The sequence below is a fragment of the Eublepharis macularius genome, chromosome 10 (genome assembly GCF_028583425.1).
Source record: "Eublepharis macularius isolate TG4126 chromosome 10, MPM_Emac_v1.0, whole genome shotgun sequence".
NCBI classification, from domain to species: Eukaryota; Metazoa; Chordata; class Lepidosauria; order Squamata; family Eublepharidae; genus Eublepharis; species Eublepharis macularius.
Genome location: NC_072799.1, coordinates 29,987,466 through 30,012,218, shown reverse-complemented (window position 1 = coordinate 30,012,218; position 24,753 = coordinate 29,987,466). Strand labels below are relative to the sequence as shown.

The following is a 24,753-nucleotide window of genomic DNA, read 5'->3' as shown; positions in this document are numbered from 1 at the left end:
TGAGGGTTTTTTCCTTTAAAAGAGTGGCAAGGACCATATATTTTCTGCATAGAAGTGTGCCCCCTAACATCTGCTCCTATTGCTTGGGAGAGCTGCCACATCCCTTTTCCCCACTGCCTGGAAAATTTGTACAATTGAAGAACAATAGGCCTGGGAGCCTTAAAATACCACCCTCAAATATTTTTGGATATTCCCAAATTTTTCTGGAATTGGTACCTGGTATTCCTGCGTATTCCAAATACAGACCAGATATACCAGAATAGGCATCCCTGATCAAAAGCCCCCTTAACTCGTTCTTTCTAAAGGCCATATGAGTAAGTGCTTTCTGACAGTATCCAGAAGGCTGTTCCATAGCATGGAAGCTGCCACAGTAAAGGCACAAAAATGAGCAGTGATGGTTGTCATGTATCTGGAAAGGGGGGAGGGTAGAAAGAAGACATCTCTGGGATGGCTGTAGCTTGGGCTCAGATAGAGAGATGGTCCTTCAAATATGTGGGTCCCAGATTATGAAAGTCTTTAAAGGTAAGAACTAGCACCAAGATAAATACATGACAAGCCCTCAGATGATGCAAATATTTGTAAAAATATATATGTATTTATTACAGTAATTTAAAAGCAAACATCTTGATTCTCATATAATGCTGTTTTTGATATTCACAGTCATAAATCTCTAGTCTTTTGCCTTTGTAGCAAGCATTGGCAAAAGGAGGAGAGGAGGAACTAAGCTATTTGTGTTTTGGTGGATGCAAAATCATTCTTTAAGACTGAAGTGGAACTATATGAAGAAACGTTAATACAGACATCTGTGGAAGGAATAACTATAGATCATGTTTGCATGTGCAATTATAATAAGAAAGCTACATAGATGCTGGTTTACCAAATTCAAAAGTGAGTCTCAGGTAGCAATCATCTCAGTTTGACATTATTGTGCAAAACACAGTGGATACACTCCATGCTGGTGAGTCATGCAGTTGCATGGTTACCCTGTTTTCTTTGTTCCTATTCATTTCAACCGGGCTTCTATACTATGTTCAATGGCTTCAATTCATTTGATTAACCTTAATCCTACAGATCAAAATATAATACCCCCTCCACCATAACCCTCAGCTATGCAAACTGATCAATTATATCACTTTGCTATGATCTCATTTTTTCAGGCTGGCTGCTAAGATCTCATCAGATCTTGGAAGCTAAGCAGAGTCAGTCTTGCTTTGCAATTGAAAGGGAGACCTCACTATGCGGGGGCAGGCGAATGATCTCTGTTAGTTATTTGCCTTGAAAACGCCAGCAGGGGTTGCCATATGGTGGCTATGACTTGACAGCACTTTCCACCACCACACTACTGATTAGGGCTGCCGTATATCGACCCTGAAAGCTCTTATTCCACAAGATAAGATTTTTTTTGTTCAGCTTATCCCATGATACTGAGATGGGGGGGGGGCAGTGCATACTGGAAATTTCCCTTCTGCATAACACATCCATCTTCACAAAGTTTGGGCCCAACAACTCTCCTAATATAGCTCACTGTCTTTGATGTTAGTTGTGCTAAATTCCATCTGCTTTTCTGTATAAATGAATTCATACATTCATAGATGCAGAGGAGTTAGCAGTGTTAGTCTGTGGTAGCAAAATCCAAAAGAGCCCAGTAGCACCTTTAAGACTAACCAATTTTATTGTAGCATAAGCTTTCGAGAATCAAGTTCTCTTCGTCAGATGCATGGTACAGAAACTGGTCATGGTACAGTTTCTGTACCATGCATCTGGCGAAGAGAACTTGATTCTCGAAAGCTTATGCTACAATAAAATTGGTTAGTCTTAAAGGTGCTACTGGGCTCTTTTGGATTTTTCGTACATTCAATTAGCTGTAGTTTCTTAGAGGGCTCATGTAGGCCCCACTGTAGGAGTGAATACTGAGAATACAGTAAGTACATTTATTGTGGACTCTTGGTCACCACTTATAAAGTTTATATCCTTTTTTAGACTTCAAGATCACTTGGAATGTAATAACATGGAAGCCCATTTTCCTTAGATTTAACATTCTACTTAAAAGTTTCAGGTAGGTAGCTGTGTTGGTAGAACAGCAGGATTTGAGTCCAGTGGCGCCTTAGAGACCAACAAGAGTTTCACGGTATAAGCTTTTGAGAGTCAAAGCTTGTACCTGAATGTTCCTGAAAGAAAGTGGCGTTCTTTATTAAGACATCTAGAGGCCAATCGCCTTTAACTAGCCTGTGATTCTGTTTCCAACTTCAACAAGTCCATTAATGGCCCTGAAAACCAGAGACTAAATATAACATGCACCTCAGAACTGAGATCCTAAAAATCATTAGTGTTCCTAATATTTGTGTCCTACAATGACCGTCACTGTGTGGATCTTAGCTCCTTGCACACAATTCAGCTGCTTGCAGCTTTCACCTACAACTAGGAGGACAAGGTCTGCTGGAACCTGCTCTGAAATGTGAAGCATGGCAAAATGAAGCTTTCTGACAATTGAGTTTTTGGTTACAAATTGTTTACATAAACAAAAGGTAGCTTAACTGATAAGGGTAGTCAACTCAGCCCATGCAGTTTTTAGGCCTTGGGATCATGACAGCAGCTAGCAAAAGCTAGGCTGCATCAAGGCTATGTTTCATTCTCCCCACATTTTGTTTGTAATCTGAAAAAGATAATTACAATGGCTAATGACCTTTATGGGCACAGCAGGATCACTGGCATGAACATTTCATCAGTCACAAACTTCAAAAGCCATGAGTATGTGCACTGAGAATGACACCAGTGAGGTTCGTGTTCAAACACTTTAGTGTCTGCCACATGCCCTTTAATGACATGATGTAATTCAATGTGGCTTCGTTCACACTAAACAAATGCTCCCACTAAATTAGTAGGAACTATTTGCTGTAACTTGGTACTTTTATTATGTTCTGAACCTTGCAAGGCTGATTCCTGTGTTTGTAAATGATCCTCTTCACTGCTTGCATGCTCTCTCACGTATACACACGCACACACTTGCTCTTACTGCTTTCTTCTTTGCTAGTTCTATAACACACTGGGACATCAGAGAGTTTTTATTTTTCAAAATGTAAAATGAATTAAGATATTGTCAAAACTTCATTTCCACATTTCTGTTTGTTCCTTAATTCTGACCTTCATGTTGTACATATGTGCAGTATGTTTGAAAAGGCAAACAGTGGCCGATTCCAGATGACTAACCTTAAGTCGCTTCATGCCGCCCTCTTCCGGATCGCGACGGGGAAAATGCGAAATATCGCGTTTCCTCGCGCGAGTTTTGCGCGTCGTCGTGCAAAACTCGCGTGAGGAAACGCGATATTTCGCATTTTCCCCGTCGCGATCCGGAAGAGGGCGGCATGAAGCGACTTAAGGTTAGTCATCTGGAATCGGCCAGTGTTAGGCCTAGAGAACATAGATACACAAAATGTGGAAATGCCATTTTGATTGAGAACTATAAATCTCTTGCTACTTATGTTCCAGTGTTTTCTTTCTGGAATTCATAGAAATAGTCAAAAGCGCCAAACGTGAAAGGAAATCTGGTGTCATGATAAAGGTCAGATCCCAGCCCGTTTTACTTGCAACGCCATTGCCAAGGATTACCCTGTTGCAATACACTTAAGATAAAGTAAGACTTCTAGTCACCTTACCTTCAGGAAAAACTAGTTTGACTAAATGGGAAAGGTTTTGTTTCCAGCTGGGAATCATTTTGTATATTTCATTTCAGATTTACTGTCAGAGATAATCAAAAAGAGTCCAGTAGCACCTTTAAGACTAACCAATTTTATTGTAGCATAAGCTTTCGAGAATCAAGTTCTCTTCGTCAGATGCATGATCATGCATCTGACGAAGAGAACTTGATTCTCGAAAGCTTATGCTACAATAAAATTGGTTAGTCTTAAAGGTGCTACTGGACTCTTTTTGATTTTGCTACTACAGACTAACACGGCTAACTCCTCTGGATCTACTGTCAGAGATACAATCAGTATGAACTAGTTCTCTAGCCCTCCCCAGCTGCTAAAATTTTGAAATATTCATAAACAGTAGAATTAGAATTAAAAATGCAACAGGAACTTGCACATTTCCTGCTGAGAGAGTCACAGAGTCCACTCGTCTCAAAAGACACAAAATGTGTCTTTTTTAATAGACTGTTTTTTCTTACAGTTCTTGAAGACTACGTGCCCTTTTTCAATGCTGTATAAAGATGGGAAAACCTTATTTGTGTGTGAATTCTTCATTGTCCTCCAGAACATGCAAGTTTTCTACCCAGCCCTAACTGGAAAGCATTTTAGCTTCATAACAATTAGCTAGCTATTCATCCATCCTGTTTTTAGTCCACCCTTCTTTGGAGGAACTCAAGAGCATGTAGAATTTCCCTTATTTTATCCTTACAACAATCCTGTGAAGTAGATAAACTAAAAGAGATTTAGCCCAAGATGACCCAATTAACTTCATCACTGAGAGGAGATCTGAACTTCGACCTTGCTACTCTAGCCACTACACCATAAGTTAGGCCAAAACATAAAGATTCACCAAGGAAACCCAGTGAATATCATAGTTAAATGGCTCTACTATCCTAGAACTCGAGGGCTGAAATGTGACACGGATATAAGTGGCGATTCTTCTTTGCAAGCATTTCAGGAAAGGAATGAAAACACATATATGAAGTCTTCAGCTTTTGATTTTAAAATGTACCACTCCTTTTGCAGGTACAAAAGCACACACGGTTGATACCAACAATAACAAAAATGAAGTCTTTTGGTGCCAATGTGCCATCTCAAGTCCTATTAATGTTCTTCATTAAGCATATGTCATCTTCCCAAGGTAATTAGCTGGCACGTATCCTCTTTCTCCTTTTGCTTCAGCTAACCACCATTCTTTATTACCACTCAGATCAGAAAACCGAAGGATCCGAACCCGCTGATATTCCTCAAGACTCAGTTCCTGGTGACTCCTGGCTTGAAATGCGTGAACCGCATAGAAAGTCTAGGGATGGAGTTGGGGGAAAGAAAAGTCAAAATGTATTCTACCTTAATCACTTCACTGTATTGTAAATGAGACATCTCTAATTTCAAACCCAGAATGGTCATACAAACCCAAAAACAGTTTAGATGCAGAGACTGGTCAGAACACCAATAAGAGAATCTGTTAATTGCCTCTCTCATACCCTATTATATATTAACATATTGCTATTACATGTTACACTATTAACCTCAACTCCTGAAATTTCAAATTCAGAAGTTTCAGCCATGAGTTTTTTCAGTGATCTTGAGCTACCAAATGCTCACCTATTTAATATAAGAAATAAGGCGCCTACAATTCCACTAATAGTTTGAAAAATGCGGAAATCATACCTTAAAGCTACCATATTGACTCCTGTGCTATTTGAGCAATACAGGCACTGCATTGTGCCCACATAAAATTCTGTCTTCCTGCTGCTATACTTTCCCATTTTCTTTTGCGGCTACATTGCAGTTGCACCCATTACTTCCAATGGATGCTCCATATAATTGATTTCAATATGCATGTGACTAATTTTTTAATGAACATTTTAAAGGAACTGAAACCAATTTGCAGAGAAACAGAACAAAGACTATAAGAACAAGGGAAAATGCTGGCCTGTAATTCTTCTCTTAAACCAAAGGGCTTTTAAAAATTATTCTCAAGTAACTGAATTGCATGAACCCTCTATTATGTAGTGCAGGGGTGGGCAAATTGCGGCCCGCGGGCCACATGCGGCCCACTACAGAGTTTTTTGTGGCCCGCCAAGACAGTCAGAAAAATCCGCCTTGAACCGAGCTATAGATGATATGAAATTAGCACAATAAATAAATTGAATAAAACTACCACTATTTTATTTAATTTATATTTATTGATTTTTATGATACAATTTATACCTTTTCTGAAATGCAAAGTTAACTAATGAATGCAATCATTTTAAAAGGTGCAGCCCTCCGCTAACCTCCGCTCCCACAAAGTGGCCCCCGAGCCAAAACAATTGCCCACCCCTGATGTAGTGGAATAGTAAAATACCTAGCTTTATTGTCTTTCCACACAACTGCAACAATTCCGCTGTGCAATATTTTTTTAAAAAACTTCAAAATGAACCCCTTATGTACCAGAATCTTCTTTTAAAAAATAATTTGGGACAGAATGGGTTCATTTTGGACCAGGTTCTTTTAATGCAGCTAGTATCTCTTTTACATACTGCAGAGAATGTTGCACACTGCTGGACTTAATATTAAGTTTGAAATTGTAGCAGTAGGGGACATTCTTGAATCAGTAAATTCATTTCCTGGAAAGTAAAAGTTTAGAGAACCAGGTAGGAAGGTTAGCTAAAGAACCGAGACAGAGATATGGGGGGAAGGATATAGGAATGCCTTGTAGGTATACAGTGCAATTCTAAGCAGAATAGCACCCTTCTAAGCCAATTGACTTCAACAGAGTTATATGTATAATACCTATGCTTAGGACTGCATTGATCCACTCTGGATGTAAACAAATCTGAGCTTCTAGTACAACATTTTTTATTACAAAGCCATTATTTAAACCGGAAGCCAAACTCATTCACTGTTAGAAGTTTGAGAGTCTCAAGACTTGCATGTGATTCCCTCCCACCCTCACCCTGGTAACTTAGTCTATTAGGGCTAGTTAAGTTTGGTTCTATCTCAGTGAATCAAACTAGTGTTGGTCTGCAGTAGAATAGCAAGATCTGAGTCCAGTACTACCTTAACAGCAAGGTATCCAGGGTATAATTTTTTGAGAATCAAAGTTCCCTTCATCAGATACATCAGGGGAAAAGAAAGTGACCCATCAAGGGGAGTGGGGAAAAGTGCCTGAGTACCATAGGAATTACAAAGTGTGTTTGCCAAATCATGCTTTCCTAGCTGAACAGCTCCACAGCCATAGTTAAGCTGGCTACCTCTGATGTAAACAGACAATTGGAAACTGTGGTAGCACTGAGTTTCATCCCGCAATCTGTCGATAGAAGCTTCTGATAGTTGCTGATCTTCCCAGCTTCCCCTTCCCCTCAGCAGTCTCTACCAACTCTTGGAAACTTTATTCCGGGGGTTGCGTAATAACCATGCAGCTCAGGTGGCTGCAGTGGGGAAGAGGAAGAAGGTGAAATGGCTCACCCGTACCTCTTCCATGAGTGGAAAACTGCTGACAGAAGTGGAAGAAGGGAGTAATTCTTTCCCCTTCCCACTCTAGACTCACAACCCATGTCTTGTGAGCCCAGGAATAAAATTCTGTGGGATCAGAAATGGCTACTTGGGGGAGGGGAAACCCCATAAGATTGAAGTTCCTTGTGTGGTCCTTTCACAGTCCTTGCGCTGGATCTAGCCTACTCAGGGGCTGTTATATAGAGTGATAAATTCAGAAGCATCACTTTTCTTAACTCTTATCATCCTACATAATCCCTAAATTTGGGCCCTGTCGCCCTCTGTTCTAAAGTGGGCCAGTTTTACCTCAGACAAGAAAGAAAAGAGTTCTTACATGTTGGTCATCCATTTCATAAATGCTATCAGTCTCTGTCCCATTAACTGCAGGTTTTTCACTCAGACTGTTATAGGAAGAGCCACTGTCACTTCTCTTATGTCCAGCAGCTTTGGTGCCGCCGTCCTCCATTTGCCGTGAAGAGACAAAGAGGCTGATGTTATCAAAGTCACCATCACAAAAACTGGCTTCCCCAGCATCCTTTTGCACCTTTGCTGGATTATAGGGTTTCAAGAAGGAGGAGTAAACATATCCTTTCGAAACTAGGGAAAGATGAGAAAGACTGTTGAAGAATTATTTTTCAACCACTTGATAAAAGCTGAAGTCTTTGTTTACTGCAAGTTAAAAGCCAAACATATGCAACCCAGAACTAAAGTGCAAAACAATGCAAATTATACTAATTCTCAAATTATAATGTCACCTAAGAAACTCACAGTGCGATTGATTCCATGCTGAGTTACTCCAATGGGCTTAGACAGGAATAACTCTGCATGGCTGATCATGCTGGAAACTTTTCTGTTCAACTGCAGCAGCAAACTCTAGAAGTCACCATGCAGGATTTGGAACTTCTAGGAGCAGATGAAGCTGCTATGAAGTCAGAGATTTCGTCCATCTAGTTCAATTTTATCTATTCTAACAGGCAGCAACTCTCCAGGGTCTCAGGAAGAAACGTGTTTTTTTCTAGCTCTGGTCCCTTCCAGTTATGCCGCAGATAAAATCTTCCACATGCAAAACAGGCTCTCCCACTAAGCACCTTCTCAAGGAGGAGGGATGGACCCTTTGTCAGATGAAACCTGACCTGGTCTTTGGAGCCACAGCAGCATGCAGGACATGAGTAAAATGTCAATGAAGAAAGAACCAAATGGAGTGGCTATGGAAAACATCATGATTATTGTGCCAGTTCACAGTGCTTGTCTTCTACCACAGTTTGGAGAGTCCAATAGCTGTCCAGTTCCAGGGAGCATCATGAAGACAGCAAGAGGTGAATCAGGAAGCTTGCAGAGGTGTTATGTCAGCGAGAAATTTCAAAACTGGCTGCTGGACAGAAGGCCATCTCTAGGCTTGGAAAATGGAGAGTCTGAGCAAACAGTACTCCTGTTCTGGGACTTTAACAGAGGCTATAACCAAGAGAACATGGACAGGTGTGTGGTGATAAAACGTTCAGTGAAATCCTAAGCAGAGTTGCTCCAGACTAAGCCCATTGATTTTACTCAGACTGGGCTTAGACAGGAGTAACTCTTCTTAGGATTTAACTGAAAGTCTTTCTAAGACTTCCTTATGGGTCTCATGAAGACTTGGCAACCAATAGATTGGACTGAGACCATTTAAATTGTGATCCATGTCAAGGAGATGTGCAGAGACAAAAAGGATGATTTCCCTTGCTAGTAGACATTCCAAAGACTCTCTCCCCTGTCAGTAGTTTAAGGTGGGGAGCTGCATTTGGTCTGCAGTTGAAGAGCAAGATCCAGGCCCAACAGCACCTTAAAGTCCAATTAGATTTCCAAGGTATGAGCATGGAGCTTTAACTCTCAAAAGGTCATACCTTGGAAATCTAGTTGATGTTTAAGGTGCTACTGGGCATGGATCTTGCTCCTCTCCCCTGTAGTTTCTGCATTTTAGCATACTTTACTCATTCGGACATCTCTTCTGCACGGATTCTTATTTTCGATCACTTCGAATTAAGCCTATTTTCTCAGCCGTAGCTTGTCACAGAAAAAAATTATTTCTCCTCTCCAGGAACCTGCCTAAGATGGCTTACAAAACAAAAATAATAAAAACATTAAAAGATAGTAATTAAAAGCCAGCTTTGGAAAAAAATGCATGGGGTGGGGAATTATGAATTCTATCAACAAAAAGTCTGGTCGTTCTGAAGATCACCTATGTATCATGGCATTCAATTATTGATGTTCTGTGCATGTAAGTGAATTGGTTTTATCTGCATATTGCATCGTATGTTCTCTCTGTCTTTTTTTCCCACTCGGCCTCTTTGGTTTACCCCAGCTTTGCATCCACAAATGTCACCTGGAGATCTACATCCTTAAAGCAAAGTGCACAAAGGACTTACTTCCGGTGTCAACCAGCCATCTGCCTGCACTTCCAAAGGGATCCTTTTGCTCCACAACAGCCACCAGTTCTCCTTCGTATAGATCGATATCATACTCCTGGGTGGCATTGCACTTACGCTTGGCTTGGTACAGCAAATCCAAGTTGTATGTAGACAATATGATTGACCTGTGGCTTTCCGTCTGCCTTGGAGATTCAGGCTGAAAAGGAAAAGCAGAACAAAAATGCTGTTGGAGCCAGACTTTCTACCGGCATGCTGCCAATGAGCATATTCAGGAATGGATTGTTCAACTGATCTTCTACAGCATGAAAGTGTTCATAATCTATATCTCAGCAGCCTCTTCCATAAGGAAAGTTGCTGTTATTTAGGGCTGGAGAAGAATTTGAACTTGGGGCCCCGCATGGCAAAATCGAAGGCCTGGTTTACACCTGCAGAATGAGGTGAGAATTAGGTAGTGAGACTGACTGTACCACTCCAGACTGCAAGCATCTGAGTGTGGGTGGGATACAATTCTGGAATGCTTGTTCATGTTAAGATGCCCTGCACATAAAAACATGAACACGCTAGAGAGAAAGTCTATCCTAGCCTTTCTTTGTAGTACCAGGTTTCCATTTTTATTTTAATAATATGGAGAAGTGTTAAAACCTGACCGCTCAAGCTCAGTCTATTTTATATCCTTATTCGGCTGTATGCACACAGTCAAAGTCCAGTACAGTGCACAGCATCAACATATGTTGCGGAATAACAGGGATGACTGTGCTGGGTCTACCCTCTCATATGTGCATTTGTCAAAATGTGGTCACCGTGCCTACGGACATATGAGCTGTACATGCACTGGCCCCATCACCATGGAAAGTAAAGATTAAGATCACAAGAATGAGCAAATACATGTATAAGCGCTGGGCTTTTGTTTGGGCAAATGCGTGTAAGAAGGGGCAGGGTCAAAGCCCATGTGCCTTCAAGCTGTGCACGTAATGGAATCTGTCCCCTTGGGTAGTAGATCATTCCTGCTCCCTCGGTGTGCATGTTGGCTCTCTATGTACAGAGCCTGTGACTATTGGATCAAACATGGCCACTTGGGTATAATTCCACATTCCTGACATGTTTCTGCTGATATATCCCTGGTGGCTGACTGCTCCCACAATGGTTTTTCTTTTCCTCGAAGAGTATTTTAACTTCCCTTGAGTTCACAGCTCCAACAATAAGCTGCTCATATAAATATGCTTCTCATAAGAATACTTTTTTTCCTACAAGTCAATTGCCAGGCATATTGTCAGAGATAGCTATCTGACAGCGCTGCAGTGCTGCTACGCAATTGCACACAGGGGCATGGCAAGTACTCAAAATGCTCCAAACTTATGTATGGAGTGCTGTGGGCACAGCAGGTGGGCTGATGTGCTTGTGCTTGCCCCCTCTTACTTGGAAGGCTGGAAAATGTAATCTCCTATGAATAGTCATGTTCAGGATATTTGCCTGCTTCCTCAGTCTTCATGCAGTTATCATCCCAATGTCAATTAACTGACAGGGTATGCAACTACAACTCCCAACCCCATGACACAGCCAGAGCTGAAAATACAGTAATCCATGGATTAGGGTTTATTATATATGGAATGACAATTTACAGATATGGGACAAGCAAAGCTGCTGTGGCTCCCAAATGCTACGTCGTGCACCAAACACATATAAATCTGACCATGTGTTTTTAAACACATACTATCAGCAATGAAAGGCATTTAAAGGTACCTTATTAATAAAAAAAATAGCCTGGAAGATTCATAAGTACAACATAGATGTTTAGCGGGAAATATATCTGCAGATTCACAATCTGAAAGTACATATGACAAGGATGGAGACAAGGGATATGAGATGAACTGCCATTGTAGAAAGAAATGGCATGAGATGAGCTTGTTTTTTCGGGCTCTAGAAATTTGGCCCTGTGTGCATTTTCTTGGGAGTAAGGCTGAATCCACACATCCCGGCATAGCACTAAACTGCCAGAATGAGAGTGTCTTCCTGGCGCGATTTCTGATGTCATCGTGCCACGATTCCGCTCTCATGGCGCAATGACATCAGAAATCACGCCAGGAAGATGCTATTATTCCAGCAGTTGAGCACTATGTCAGGATGTGTGTTTTCAGCCACAGTCCTCTGAACACTATGACAGTTCATAACAACAACATTCGATTTATATACTGCCCTTTAGCGCAACTTAACACCCACTCAGAGCAGTTTACAAAATATGTTATTATTATCCCCACAACAATCACCCTGTGAGGTGGGTGGGGCTGAGAAAACTACAAGCTGTGACTGACCTAAGGTCACTCAGCTGGCTTCAAGTGGAGGAGTGGGGAATCAAACCCGGTTCTCCAGATTAGAGTCCTGCACTCTTAACCACTACAACAAGTTCCAAGTAAACATGTATAGGATCAAGCTGCACAAATGATGCATTTTAACTTGGAAATTTCATCTACGCAAGGCTGTACTTCTACTCTGAAGAAGACCCTAATATGGTTGTTGTGGGTTTTCCGGGCTGTATTGCCGTGGTCTTGGCATTGTAGTTCCTGACGTTTCGCCAGCAGCTGTGGCTGGCATCTTCAGAGGTGTAGCACCAAAAGACAGAGATCTCTCAGTGTCTCAGATCTCTGTCTTTTGGTGCTACACCTCTGAAGATGCCAGCCACAGCTGCTGGTGAAACGTCAGGAACTACAATGCCAAGACCACGGCAATACAGCCCGGAAAACCCACAACAACCATTGTTCTCCGGCCGTGAAAGCCTTCGACAATACATTAAGACCCTAATAACTTCTCAGTAAATGCTTTGGATCATTTGGGCAGGATCTTAGTAACTGGCTGCAAGCTAATGGGACTAGTCCAATGGACTCGTAGCATTAGCAACATATGCTCTATTGAATTCCTGAAAAATATGAAATCTGATTCATTAACTACTTCAAGATGCCATTCCTTGGAGATGAATAAGATTAAACTGTAGGTTTAAGGATCATATTTGAGGATCATATACCAAGTTTCTGAATAAGGCTGTTATACAAATATATTGAAATACAAACATCCAGGTGGACATTTAAAATGTGCAGCTTGTATCTGAAAGAACAACCCAGAGAAAGTTTAGAAAGTTATCAGACCCGAATCTTGACTCCAAAAATGTTCACTGAGGAGTATAAAATTCAAAGAAACGTTCTGCCAGTCAAGCATTCAACGTTCTAAAACTAAATCAGTTTAAATGAGATTATTTTAAGAGAATTTAAGAATGTTTTATTTCCTCTAGACTACACTTCAAATGTGTAGCCCTCTAGCTTGTGACACACACTTCATTTTTGTGACCAGACCTTAAGAATGTACAACACAGATCTTCCAGTGCAGGAAAAGAATTTCGTGGTGTCAATGGGTCCTGTGGAAATCTACCCCTCTGACCTGAATTAAACTTTGGAGCCTTCTCAGTCATGTGGCTGCACCTGTGAAATGCCCTCTCCCTAAAGGTCCACTTGGCAACTTCACTACTGGCCCAGAAAAGCCCATTTCTTCTGATGGCTACTGAAGTTCTCTTAGACTGTTAGATGTTTTGAGACAATATTATGATAAAAAATATTGCAATAATTTATAATAATAACAATAACATTCGATTTATATACTGCCCTTCAGGACAACTTAATGCCCACTCAGAGAGGTTTACAAAGTATGTCATTATTATCCCCACAACAAAACACCCTGTGAGGTGGGTGGGGCTGAGAGAGCTCCAGAGAGCCGTGACTAGTCCAAGGTCACCCAGCTGGCTTCAAGCAGAGGAGTAGGGAATCAAACCCAGCTCTCCAGATTAGAGTCCCGCACTCTTAACCACTGCACGAAACTGGCTCTCCAGTTTGTAAGTAAAGAGGAAGTGACAGTTTTTAGGGGCGGGCGGGAGGGGAATGATACAGGAAAACCTACTATTAAGGGCCATTATTGTTTATGAAGGGAACCTGAGCATGGACCTTTCAAATATTCAGACTAAAATGATTATAGGAGTAATCTTAAGCAAGCCTACTCAGAAGTAAGCTCCATTTTATTCAATGTGGCTTACTTTCAGGAAAGTCTTTGTCGGACTTTGCAGAAAAAATGATTGTCACAGAGAAGCTTTCCAGAACATATTGGCTGCATCCAGATGCAATCACTTTTTGTTTATCATCATGGGAACAAGCACCCTCAGGCTCACATACCCTGTCCACTGCACGTGGCTTGGTAACAAAAAACTGTGGTTTGTTCTCTTACTTACAAAACAAAATTCTGAACTATAGTTTATGCTTGTAGGCAAGAGAACAATCCATAGTTTGGATAAACAATCCATAATTTGGATAAAACAATAGACTGTGGTTTGTTGGGAACACAGAGATTTTACAATTCCTGAGTGGGAGGAATGTCAGCATGTGAACTCAAGGGCTTCCAAGGCTTAGTCCTGACATGAAAATCGTGGTTTGTTGTTGCTTCTAAATGCACACCTCTGTTGAAATTTTTACCTTAAAACTAGACTCCAGACAGAAGTTATCACATTCATACACATTTACACTTCAAACAAAGAATCAGGATTAAGAAACATGCTGGGTTCTTAATTTCATTTTCATCCTATAGTTTAGTATATTTTGAATACAAAGGGAACAACTCAATTTTAACCAGATGAAATCAGACATGCAGCCCAGTCCTATGCATATTTAACTCAAAATTCCCAGGTAATCATGTATAGGATGGTGAACTTAAGAATGTTCATCTTCTTCTGGATTTTACATCAGCCTATAACCAGGTACACTCATATACAAGGCAAAAAACAGCAGGATTTGAGTCCAGTGGCACCTTAGAGATCAACAAGATTTTCAGGATATAAGCCTTCAAAAGTCAGCTGTCTGAAGAAGGGAGCTCTGACTCTCTAAAGCTTGCACACTGAACATCTTGTTGGTCTCTAAGGTGCCACTGGGCTCAAATCCTGCTGTTCCAGTGCAGACCAACATGGCTACCCACCTAAAACTGTACAATAAAAAAGCAGACATTTCCTTCTGTCAACTTCTCACAGTAAAAGTATGATGCAAACCTGTGGAGGGGCAGGTTTCTTTTTCTCAAAGCTCAGCTTCCTCTCCAGAAAAGTTGTGCTGTTGCTTTCTTTAACAAAACTCAGACTGTGTACCTCTTCAAACACTTGATGTTGAACCTCGCTGATATTTTGACAAGACAGCTGAAATACAACATGTTAGAAATGACATAAACCAGAGAGAATCACAGCAGAGGGGTACAGTAGTACTTGTGCCAGACAAGGGTCTCGGGGACCCTTGTTCAAATTCCCTTGCTGTAAAGCTTGTAGGGTGACCTTGGGCCAGTCATTCGTTCTCAGCCTAACCTATTCCAGGATGAGAATAAAAAGATGAAAGGGAAAACTATTATCCTGCTCTGAACTTCTTGGAGGTAAGTGTACTAAATTAGAAAGTACTTACAAAAAGCAGTTCATATTTTTTAAAAATTACTATGTTACTTCTGGTAGTGAATTTGGCTGACCATAAAGTGGAGTTGACATCATTTCCCCCTTTACGGGGCAGCATGAATAGGTGTATTGGTAGGAGCCCTTCTAGAGAAAGCAGTTGGCATCCCTAGCATGTTCCAAGAATTCTTGTGTGTTCAGTGAAAGATGTGGGTTTCAGTATCCCCCCATTGCTTACTCAAACAAGTATTTTTTTTGTTATTTTCCTATCTTTTTTCAACCCACACTGTGCACGAAATGTGAGCCAAGCTCCTCACTGTTCTTAAAGAAGAGGGGGGGGGGGAATCCATTGTTCAGTTGCATATACTAATTTATTTTAATATATGCACACTGAAAATTGCTTATTACCTAGCAACACTGCTGAGTCAAAAAGGAAGAAAAACCTCCAGACAGGTGGCACAAAACCTGGTTGAGCCAGTATAAAATTAAAGCCACTAGAGAGTGCTGTAAGCACACTGGAAGAGCTAAAGTACATGAAAGAATGAACAAGCTGGAGTGATGTCAATTGCTGGGACTGCCATAAGTGAAATCCTAAACAGAGTTACTCAGTCTTAGCCCACTGATTTCAGTGGGCTTAGACTGCAGTAACTCTGCTTAGGATTTCACTGTAAATCTAATAGCACCTGCAGCCACTGCTATGCATGTGTAACTAAGTTCAGTGAGATTTATTCACAAACATGAATGCACAGGACTGCAGTCTTAATGTAGTCTAGAACTGATGTGATATTTACATACAAGTTTCTTGTGGAATGCATTTGCAAGACCAGTCTTCTAGCGGAGGCATAGTATTCAGACAGAACACTTGACTTTCATAAATGCTCAAGAAACATTATTTTTAATCAGGAAAATTAAATACATAAGACTGGGGCAGAAGAGGCCTTTAATTGTTTGGAACAAAGGAGGTATGAACTGATTCAGAACGAGGGACTGGATTAACCAAAGATCTTCAGATCACAATCCAGAGGTTACTCATCACCCTACTCTCCACTAAGAAGGTCAGAGAAGCTTCTATAGGTTCTCAGATGGTGCCCCATCCATGCAATTTACAGGGTCAGACCTGCTTAGCTTCACTGCTATCATCATTATTACATGAGCATTTTCCCAAGATCATGCTATGAACCTTCTTGGCTTTCATTACAGTGTGTATTCAGCTCTTTTAAAATTACTTTTTCTCTAGATATTTAGAAGAAGAGAGGGATGAAGAGGGGGAAAGTTGCTGGCTCTTGGCTGGCACACCCTTCAGGAGTTTCAGGAAGGCGGAGACTCTGGAAGCTAGCATCATGTGACTCCACTTCCTGGTATGCATCTAGAACTGATGCCACAGTGTCACACGATGCTCTAGGAATTTCCCAAATCTCTATCATTTTTACCACGGAGACTTTAGAAATTCCTAGGGCAACATGCATGCCAATCACACACACACACACACACACACACACACACACACACACACACACACACACACACACACACACACACGTTTTGCTGTCATTGCTCCACCCAACAGCAGCAGGAGTCTGGATGCCAAGAGGGAGGCTGCCCATCTAGCAAGCTACCTGGTTTTCCTGTCATACATACAGGAGACATTGATTACACTGTTCAAGCCTAAGCACTTTGTAGTTTATGCACGTATACTCCTGTGTGGACGTATGATAGAAAGGCACTTATGGCATGTAGGGCAAGGAAAAATTTGGGGAACACACTGCCTGATGCAGGCTATTACAATAAGATGGTTAAATCAAGGTTATATATATAATGTATAGTTTATTGGATGTAATTCTCATAAAGTTGTATACTCGTGGACAAAGTTTTGAGCTCTTGAACATCACTTAGATATTAGGTGCTTAAGGTTACCAATACACTGTCGTACTTACATGCCCAGGAGATTCTCCAGTGGAACAGGCTTGCAGTGCTGATGACATCAGATCTCTCAGGAGAATGATGAAGCTGCACAGGCAGTTTGTCACAATTTTCCTTGCTGCCTCATTGAATCTCTGAAGCTCCTCCACCAGCTGAGCATTGAGAGCCTCGTACTCTTTTCTGGCCAGATCCATCTCCTCCCCTGCAGCCTTTTGGTGGTAGCCATTGTAGTCCAGCAGTTTGTCATAACGTTTCTGAATTAACTTCTGAGGTCCCGGGAACAAGGCTTGCAATGCTGACAGCGGAGTCAAAACCATCTTGTCTAGCTGGCTGGCCTAGATGTATGTCCCACAGGAAAAATGAGAAAACAGGTGGTGAACGCACCTCACCAAACGCTTATTCATTAAAACTTAACAGTTCTTCTTGAACCCCAATCATACATGCAAAATAAAGACATTGCAAGCCTGTTTCCAAAGAATCATAGAATGGAGCACTCATCTAACACAATCCCCAATGAGTTAAAACTACTGAGAATCTAACAGGTCCCCACAGTGAATAGCAGTCACAGTTGAGTGAAGTTTAAAAACTATACATTTGATTCCAACATAAGCTTTCATGAATTAGAGCCTACTGTTTCAGATGCCTTGAAGAAATGGGATCTACTCTATCAGTGCTTATGCTGGAATATGCTTTTTTGTGAGTCTTTAAGGTACCATAAGACTCTTGCCTCTTTTTTCTGCATTAGACTATCCCTATGGAAACCTTGGCCGAATCCACACGCACTTACCTTCCGCTTTGAATTGGACATTCACATTCACGCTCTTAGAGCGTCTTCATGGGGCTATCAGTTCTCCACATGCCCGTGAGGAAAGCGTGATATTAGGCGGAGACAAGCGCCAGCCACTCCTCCAGGGGAAGTTCCCTCCAGCTGGGCATGAGCAAGGCTCTGCACCCATGAGGGTGAAGGGGCAGCAGCAGGGCGAGTGAGCGCATGCCCGCCACTCCTTCTGGAAAAGTTCCCTCTGGCCAGGCAGGAGCAGGGCTCCGCACCCAGGAGGGGCTGTGAGCTGGAGGAAAGGAGGCGACGGCGCTGGCTGCAATAGAAGGAAAAGGAAGACCTGCGACCATGGCCGCCACAGGCTAAGGGCTTCTCAAGTGGGACAGCATGGAAGCGCAATTATGGCACATTAATGGCAGAAGTTTTGCTAAATGTGTGAGCAGCAGTGAGTTTAGCGCCACAGTGGCAAAAAAACCATGCAAAACAATGGATGTGTACATTCGGCCCTTATGTCCCTAAGGAAATCCTAGGAAAGAGATCTGATTAATTTAAAACATTAAGATATCAGACCACTTAATGTGTGATTGCAACACTAATTTATGGCATGCATGTCAGGTAGCCCTTGTGTTTCTTCCTTGTGATTCTGAAAGGCTGGGTGTTTGATGTGCAATAAATCTGGACTCCTGGAAATTGTGCTTTAAAAGGCCAATTATTTTCTCCCTGCTAGATTTGTTGTGGAACTTTATCCATAGGCAACAGAACACAACATCTCCAAACTCTCTGTCCTTGCAAAGCTGTAGATTTCGAGAACTCACAAATCTGTCATAAGGGTTTTCAGCATTCATTGATGTGTTCAAAGAGCCAGAGTCCTCTCTCTCATGTAGCATATCTTGAAGGTCAGCTGCATTCTGAACAGATAGAAGCATCGACTCCTGAAAATAATGAAATGGGCAGACTCAAATTGTGAACTGTAAGGAAGGTCCTGCAAAAGATGTGCTAATTTGTGCAAGAATACTTAGGAGAAGCATATGCATAAAAGAATTAAACGAGCTGCTACGCATGTAGTTTATCCCCCGCCAATTAGAGATATCTTCTATGATTTAGCCAGTTAAGTAGTATGTTTATCCATAAATGAGATCTGCAATAAACAAGGTAGAAGACTGCTTCACAAGCAGGAAAAAGGAAAATGGACAGTGGCTCATAACTTAAGCCTGCAAGTGGATAATCACATTTTTAAACAGCTCTCTGAAAACAGACCGCTGTCCAACAGGAAACAACATTAAGCTTCTTTGTTTTGCCTGCAGTGAAACTTTGCCGACTACCATTTGCATCTACGAGTGCCGTAGTCAATTTTCTATCACTTCATACTGCTGCATGCATGTATGCCTGCATGTATCAGACCTTAGACTCAAACTCCTCTCTTAAAGACATCTAGGAGTCATACTGGGGTCACAATCACAACCAGTGCATGACTAAAGATTTAGTCAGAAATGGAGTTGATTTGCCTTGGTGAAAATTCCCGACTCAAGACACTGTGGCACATTCTGCTTAAAAGAAAAACCCCTAAACTGACAAGACCCCTTCGACAACAAACTTCTTCACAGAGGTGTTCCTCTGTGCCTTCTTAACAGATGGATGATCCTGTAGCTTTTCATGAACGTTGCCCCTTCGGTCCAGGACCAGGACCCTCCTCAGTGGAAAAGCATGAATATTACATAAGGTTATCAATCTCCAGGTGAGGCCTGGAGTTCTCCTGGGACTACAAGTGATCTCCAGACAACAGGGATCAGTTCCCCTGGAGGAAATGTCAGCTTCAGAGGGTGAATTAGATGGCATCCCATGCCCACTGAGCCCACCTTCTCTTCCCAAACACTGCCTCCAAATCTCCAGGAATTTCCTAAGCGTGAATCAGCAACCATACACTATGCAAAGTTACAAAGTCTCCCAGATCCTTGTCCAACACGCTAACAATCACACCAGACATTTGGCTTAAAATTTAAAATGTTTATGGTTTGAGAGGAATGGCACGGGATGCAGACCTGAGCACGTTTACTTTGGAGTAAACCCCTCGGATGACTGTGACAGTTACTTCCATGTAAGCATGTGTAGGATCAGGCTGCCCTTTAACTTGGAAGTGGAGAACTCTAAAATATCCCACCCAAAGATTTCAGACCAAGTTTCAGTTGAGTTGGACGACCAAATATTTGTTAGTAACTTGTGCGCAGCAAGTGGAACTTGTTGAAAGACTGATAATATTACACTCACCTCCAGATGTTGTGAAGACAATGCAATATTCTTTAAGCAGAGTTTCGTCTTTTCTAAGTTTCTGAACAACTTCTCTTCCTTATTAAAAATTTCATCTTTCACCTTAAAAAATGGAAACTGTAGGGTTAGGATAAAAGGTCAATCTTGTCCTATAGTGCCTTAATAGAACAAATTAATGAAATGTCTCTGTTAGGTAGGGTTGTCTACCTACGACTCATTCACACAAAATCCTGTTGGTCTGGATGCTTGCTTAGAATACACATCCTAACAAATGTAAACTTTAATAACAAAGTTTTGATAGAAATTTCTTCACACACTCACACACACATGGACACAAGCACACACACGTGGACACACACACACACACACAGCAACATATTAAAAATGCAAGGAGCATATTTCATGCTAGTCTTCAAAATAACAATACTTTGCATTTGTACAGTGCTTTCATTGTTCAAAGGGCTTCACACATTACCTTGCTGCAATCTTTCCAAAAACCCTGCCTGGACTGAGATTGAGAGCACTTCCTAAAACTATCAAGTCGGCTTGCGTCGGATGGGAGTCTTGAACCTGGGACTGCCCAGATCACAGCTCTTATAACCACTACATTGCACTACCTTTCACAGACATTATAACACTGTAGTGAGCTGGGGGTTTTATGACTGGCTCTGCTTCATGAGACCTGACCTGGATAGCTCAGGCAAGCCAGATCTCATATCTCAGAAGCTAAGTGGGGTATTAGTAATTGGATAAGAGACCTCCAAGGAAGACCAGGGTTTCTATGCAAAGTCAGGCAATGGAAAACCTTGAAAACACCAGCAGGGGTTGCCATAAGTCAGCTATGGCTTGATGATATTTTCCACTACCTATTCTATGTGCTCACCCTGACCTGGATAGCCCAGGTGAGCCTGATCTCGTCAGATCTCAGAAGCTAAGCAGGGTTGGCCTTGGTTATAATTGGATGGGAGACCTCCAACAAAGACCAGGGTTGCAGAGGCAGGCAATGGCAAACCATCTCTGATAGTCTCTTGCCATGAAAACCCTGCCAGGGGTCGCCATAAGTCAGCTATGACTTGAGGGCACCACACACATTCTATGTGCTCAGCTTTTGATCACTGTTGGATCAATCAGGCCAAGGGAAGGTGATGGGTCTCTTAAGGATTCTACTAGGGCCTTTGGAATCGGTATGTCCAAATCGCCCATTCAGGTTGGAAGTAGTTGTGAGTTTCTCACCTAGCTGAAGGGATGAAGCAAATGGGAGTCTGTGAAAATAACAGACAGCATTAGATGCCTGTGGGTAGACAGGCATGCCATGATTTGGTTGAAGCAACCAGGGAGATCTTCCTCTCTCTCTTGAGAGATCTGATGAAGGCTGGGTTACCAGGTCCTCTTACCCTCCCAGTGGGAGGGGAGACCCAACACTTACTTTTGTGTGCACGCATGCACGCACACCCCCCAAGTCTGCACAATGACATCACTTCTGGGAAATGACATCATCACACAGGTCCAGAAACACATGCATGCTTTCCGCCAGGTCAATTTGGGCCCCAAACGAGCCTGATTCGGCCTATTTGGGGTCCAGATCAGCCCCATGTGAAATGCAGGAGTGCTCCAGAGCCTGCACAATGACATCCGTCCCAGGGATGACATTGTCATGCTGCAGCGGTTGTGCGCCCTAAAGGCCTGTTCCTCACCCCCACACACACTGGGGGGGCGGCAACCCTGGTTAAAGGACAGAGGATCTATAGGAGTGTCTATTCATGCCTGCACTCTACTTGTAGGTACATTTGCAAATAAAGCAAATGTTACAAAATTCCAGCACTCTCTTCTCCAAAGGGAGCCAACCCAGGTAAGCACTACCTCCCGCTGGCCAAATTTCTCATCACTTGAAGAATACTAATACTATGGTTGTTGTGGGTTTTCTGGGCTGTATTACCGTGGTCTTGGCATTGTAGTTCCTGACGTTTCGCCAGCAGCTGTGGCTGGCATCTTCAGAGGTGTAGCACCAAAAGACAGAGATCTCTCAGTGTCTCAGATCTCTGTCTTTTGGTGCTACACCTCTGAAGATGCCAGCCACAGCTGCTGGTGAAACGTCAGGAACTACAATGCCAAGACCACGGCAATACAGCCCGGAAAACCCACAACAACCATCATTCTCCGGCCGTGAAAGCCTTCGACAATACTAATACTACTTAGCATTTATATACCACTTTCCATTCAAAGTGCTTCCTTTACATCACAATCTTCACAACAGCCTTGCCAGGTAGGCTGCTATTATTATCCCCATATTTCAGGAGGGATTGGGAATTACTTGCCAAAGGGGACCTAGTTAGCTGAAACTCTTGGGACCTCCCAAGATCAATGTCATTCTCTCTAGGTACTCATAGCCTTGAATTAAAAAAAAAACAACACACAAGCAAGGGAGGATTGTCAACTCCAGGTTGAGAAATTCCTGGAGATTTGAGGGTGGAGCCTGAGGATGGTTAGAAGGGGGCCTCAGTAGAGTGTAATGATGACATAGACTCAATCTTCCCAAACAGACATTTTCTCAAGGAGAATAGATCTCTATTGTCTGGAGGTCAATTTTAATTTTGGGAGATCTCCATGCCTCATCTGGATGTTGGCAACCCGAAAGCAATGTATCTTTTTACATCATACACTGGTTTGTCCCCTTGGTCCTTACTGTATGTCTGCAGAGTAGGATTAGACTCCTATTATTTCAATGTCAGGTCTGTCCTCTGATTTGTTCAAGGGCAGGGAGTTGGTATTTTTTATTTGCTTGTGTGATTTCTTGGTGTCGAAAAACGGGCAACCTTGGAAATGTCAAACCCGGTTTTCTCTTTTTATGCTGAAGGAGTTACTGCAGATGTCAGAGATGGGAAATTATAAGCACGCTGAACCTCTAATTAATGGGAAGAAGGATGCTCATTCGTTCACAAAAAAGCACTGCTGCTGCTGTTGTTGTTTTCCCCAAGTGTTTCTCCAGTATTTGAGCTTGAAAAGTGTTTACAGAAAAGAGCACCAAAACAGAAAGGTCTCGCTGATGGCAGAAAAACAACTCCCCTTCACAATTAAGAACATTTCATTGAGGCTGCCATCAGGATTCTGAGTGCTGCTGGGGGTGGGGGAATGAATTACGATCAGAATTTTAAAAACATGTTAAACAATTTGCAGGAACTTGGAAGGAAGGGCACGGAGGCAATGTGGCTCATCCAAACAGGTTCCAGTTTGGAAGCTGAGAATGATGCAGATGCAGTCTAAGGGCCAAGCTAGAACAGAGTCGCATGTACTCTTCCCTGTTCACTTGCGCTCCACTCGATCACTATGTGATCGAGCGGAGTGCAAGTGGAGCGCAAGTGAACAGGGAGGAATACATGTGAGTCTGTTCCCTTGCCAGGCAAGTGTAATTTGTCACTTCTAGCTTGGCCCTCAGACTCCATGGTCCCAATACAAGGACTGTTTTAGCCAGCCATAGTCACCTTCTGTCTGCATGGAACAAGCATGGGAATATTCTAGGTAGGCTTGTGTCAATGGCAGTGACCCATGCTACCTGCAGATGTATTTCCTGATGTCCCACTTCCTTTTCCCTAAAGCAAAGAGCCAATCTTGGAGAAGGAGGTGAAGGAGGAGAAGGAGGTGCTTCAGGAGACCCCAGGAGGCATCACTCATTCAAAAATAGTTGCTCCCACTATGGCAAGAGGTTTGGTTTGGACTTTCCAGACATTTTGTGATTCACTCTCCCCACCCCCACCCACATACCCACCCAGGGCAGCCATTTTCTGACTGTTCCTGTTTCCTATGACAGTCATTTTGTGGTGACGCCCATTACCATTTCTCAAACCATGGGTTCAAATTAGGGAGATCAGGTCTAACCACTTGCCCTTTGCCCACCACCATTCAGCTTAGCAACATAGGGAATACTGGGGAAAGTGGGGGGGGGGGTCAGTATACCATGACATAACTTCCAGCATGACCCAGAAATGACATTCTGTTCTAGTATTCACCCAGAACTCTCTGGTTAAACCCTGCTCTGTACTTCACCATCACCTCTAATGAATCCACTGAAAATACAAGCACAAGCCAGGAAAAACAAGTCCACAGAACAACAAAGTGCTACAACCCTACAACTACTATTACCTGACTTAAATTTCACTTCAAACGTATAGCAGTGAGACTTGGGAGTTACTCCACCTCCATGTTGTAGCAACCTTCTCTGAAGCCTATATATGAACCTAGTAAAAAACGCATGATCTGACACGAGCACAAAGTGCCCTTTCTTTTCCCCAATGGATGGGAAATACTTGGAGATATTATCTTCTTCTTTTTTTCATTTTGGGCTGCTAGTCAAATTAATTTTGACATTTGAAAGCACTTTGCCCAGAAGGCAAAATGCATTGCCCTTAATAATTGGCGCATGAATACTGATGAAGTCTAGCAGGGTGAATCGCGTACAGAGAAGGGCATTTGCCTCAGCTATAATGCCTTAGACCAGCACACCCAATTTCATTTAAGTGCTGATTCTGGGGGAAGCTATGAGTGGTGCCCCTTTGGCTCAAAGCCATAGGTTATGGAAAAGATTTTGACACAAAAGGAAGAATTAAAAGGACATTTCCATCACCCACTAGGCTGTACCGATTTGAGAAAAGCAACTGCAGAATAAGAAATCTGGCATATGAATAATTGTCTTCATAACAACTAGTATTTTTCTTTCTAACATATATGAGCTTGAGAAATAACCCAGAGAGAGCATTCAAATTTCTCTGAAACAAA

General features: G+C 42.2%; 1 protein-coding gene across 1 annotated transcript in view; it reads right to left on the bottom strand.

Moving 5' to 3' along the window:
• Window positions 1-3,939: 3,939 nt before the first annotated feature.
• The window catches only part of ARHGEF38 (Rho guanine nucleotide exchange factor 38), a 68,962-nt gene continuing 48,148 nt past the window's right edge, over window positions 3,940-24,753 (bottom strand). Inside the window, exons 8-14 of the mRNA XM_054990300.1 lie at window positions 19,984-20,085; window positions 18,534-18,650; window positions 16,955-17,275; window positions 14,640-14,780; window positions 9,566-9,764; window positions 7,501-7,763; window positions 3,940-4,989 (exon numbers count right to left, since the gene is read on the bottom strand). Of these exons, the coding sequence (XP_054846275.1) occupies window positions 4,804-4,989; window positions 7,501-7,763; window positions 9,566-9,764; window positions 14,640-14,780; window positions 16,955-17,275; window positions 18,534-18,650; window positions 19,984-20,085 (1,329 nt within the window). The 3' untranslated portion in view covers window positions 3,940-4,803. The remainder of the gene's footprint in view (window positions 4,990-7,500; window positions 7,764-9,565; window positions 9,765-14,639; window positions 14,781-16,954; window positions 17,276-18,533; window positions 18,651-19,983; window positions 20,086-24,753) is intronic.